General features: G+C 42.5%; 1 protein-coding gene across 1 annotated transcript in view; it reads left to right on the top strand.

Moving 5' to 3' along the window:
* Nucleotides 1-244: 244 nt before the first annotated feature.
* The window catches only part of T265_12123 (hypothetical protein), a gene marked incomplete at both ends in the record, with an annotated part of 13,768 nt that continues 13,128 nt past the window's right edge, over nt 245-884 (top strand). The window contains one exon of the mRNA XM_009179123.1: nt 245-329. Coding sequence (XP_009177387.1) covers nt 245-329 — 85 coding nt within the window. The remainder of the gene's footprint in view (nt 330-884) is intronic.

Genomic DNA, 884 nt, shown 5'->3' with positions numbered 1-884 from the left:
ACAATTTTGTAGGCCCGTTTGTTTGTGGTCCTAGCCAGGTACTTTTTTATGTATCGCACAGTGAGTGTGCAAGTTGTGTTCGAATACTCTTCGATGAGTGGATAGATGACCGATTTGGACTTTGGATTTTAGCCAGATTTTCGATCCAAAGGTGGTCCAGCGGTACAACTCGGTGTACTAAGCTCTGTCACCCTTATTAACTATCGTGGCTGTATGCACGTTTATGGGAATTACTTCTTCAGTCATGAAACAACAGAAGCCTCAGCTTATTTGTCCGGAAATGTCGATTGCTCGAACCTCCCTACTGAGATATTTGTTTTACCCTTATAGTAAGTACGTTATACACAGAGACGTCGAGGAAATCATTTAAAATGTGGAAGGGGTGGTTGTCTTTGATCTTTTACAAGTTCTCGTGGGGTTAGGCTTTGGAGTGTCTTCCGAGTCCCCGTTGTTCCATGACAATCGTTACCGCATCCGGGAACTGTTGTTGCACAGTAAGTTGAACGAGAATTATGCGGTTTTCTTTCATCTATTTCCTGTTGACTTCCCCCAATCAGATCCAGTTTTCACCATGAATCATTGATTGTGTTGTACGAGTTCACTCAGGAGGCCACCAAGATGAATGCGTGATGGAGTCGTTTGCCTGTGTTGGTCGGTGTTCTCGCGGTGATTTCCAATACCAACGAATGTGCGACGAAAGCGAACAAATGGCTGAGATAAGAGTGCTCTCCGGGCTCTGAGGATATGACTCAGATGTGAAGTGTATGTTTAGTTTTGAAATTTTTGTTTTCTTGTGAACGAGTTTTCGTGTCTTTACGGAGATCACATTACCTGAATGAACAAACTTTCTTCGCGATTTCATTATTATTCAGCTTTATTCTTTT

The sequence above is a fragment of the Opisthorchis viverrini genome (assembly GCF_000715545.1).
Source record: "Opisthorchis viverrini unplaced genomic scaffold opera_v5_1855, whole genome shotgun sequence".
Lineage (NCBI taxonomy): Eukaryota > Metazoa > Platyhelminthes > Trematoda > Opisthorchiida > Opisthorchiidae > Opisthorchis > Opisthorchis viverrini.
This window is presented reverse-complemented; position numbering and strand designations above follow the sequence as displayed.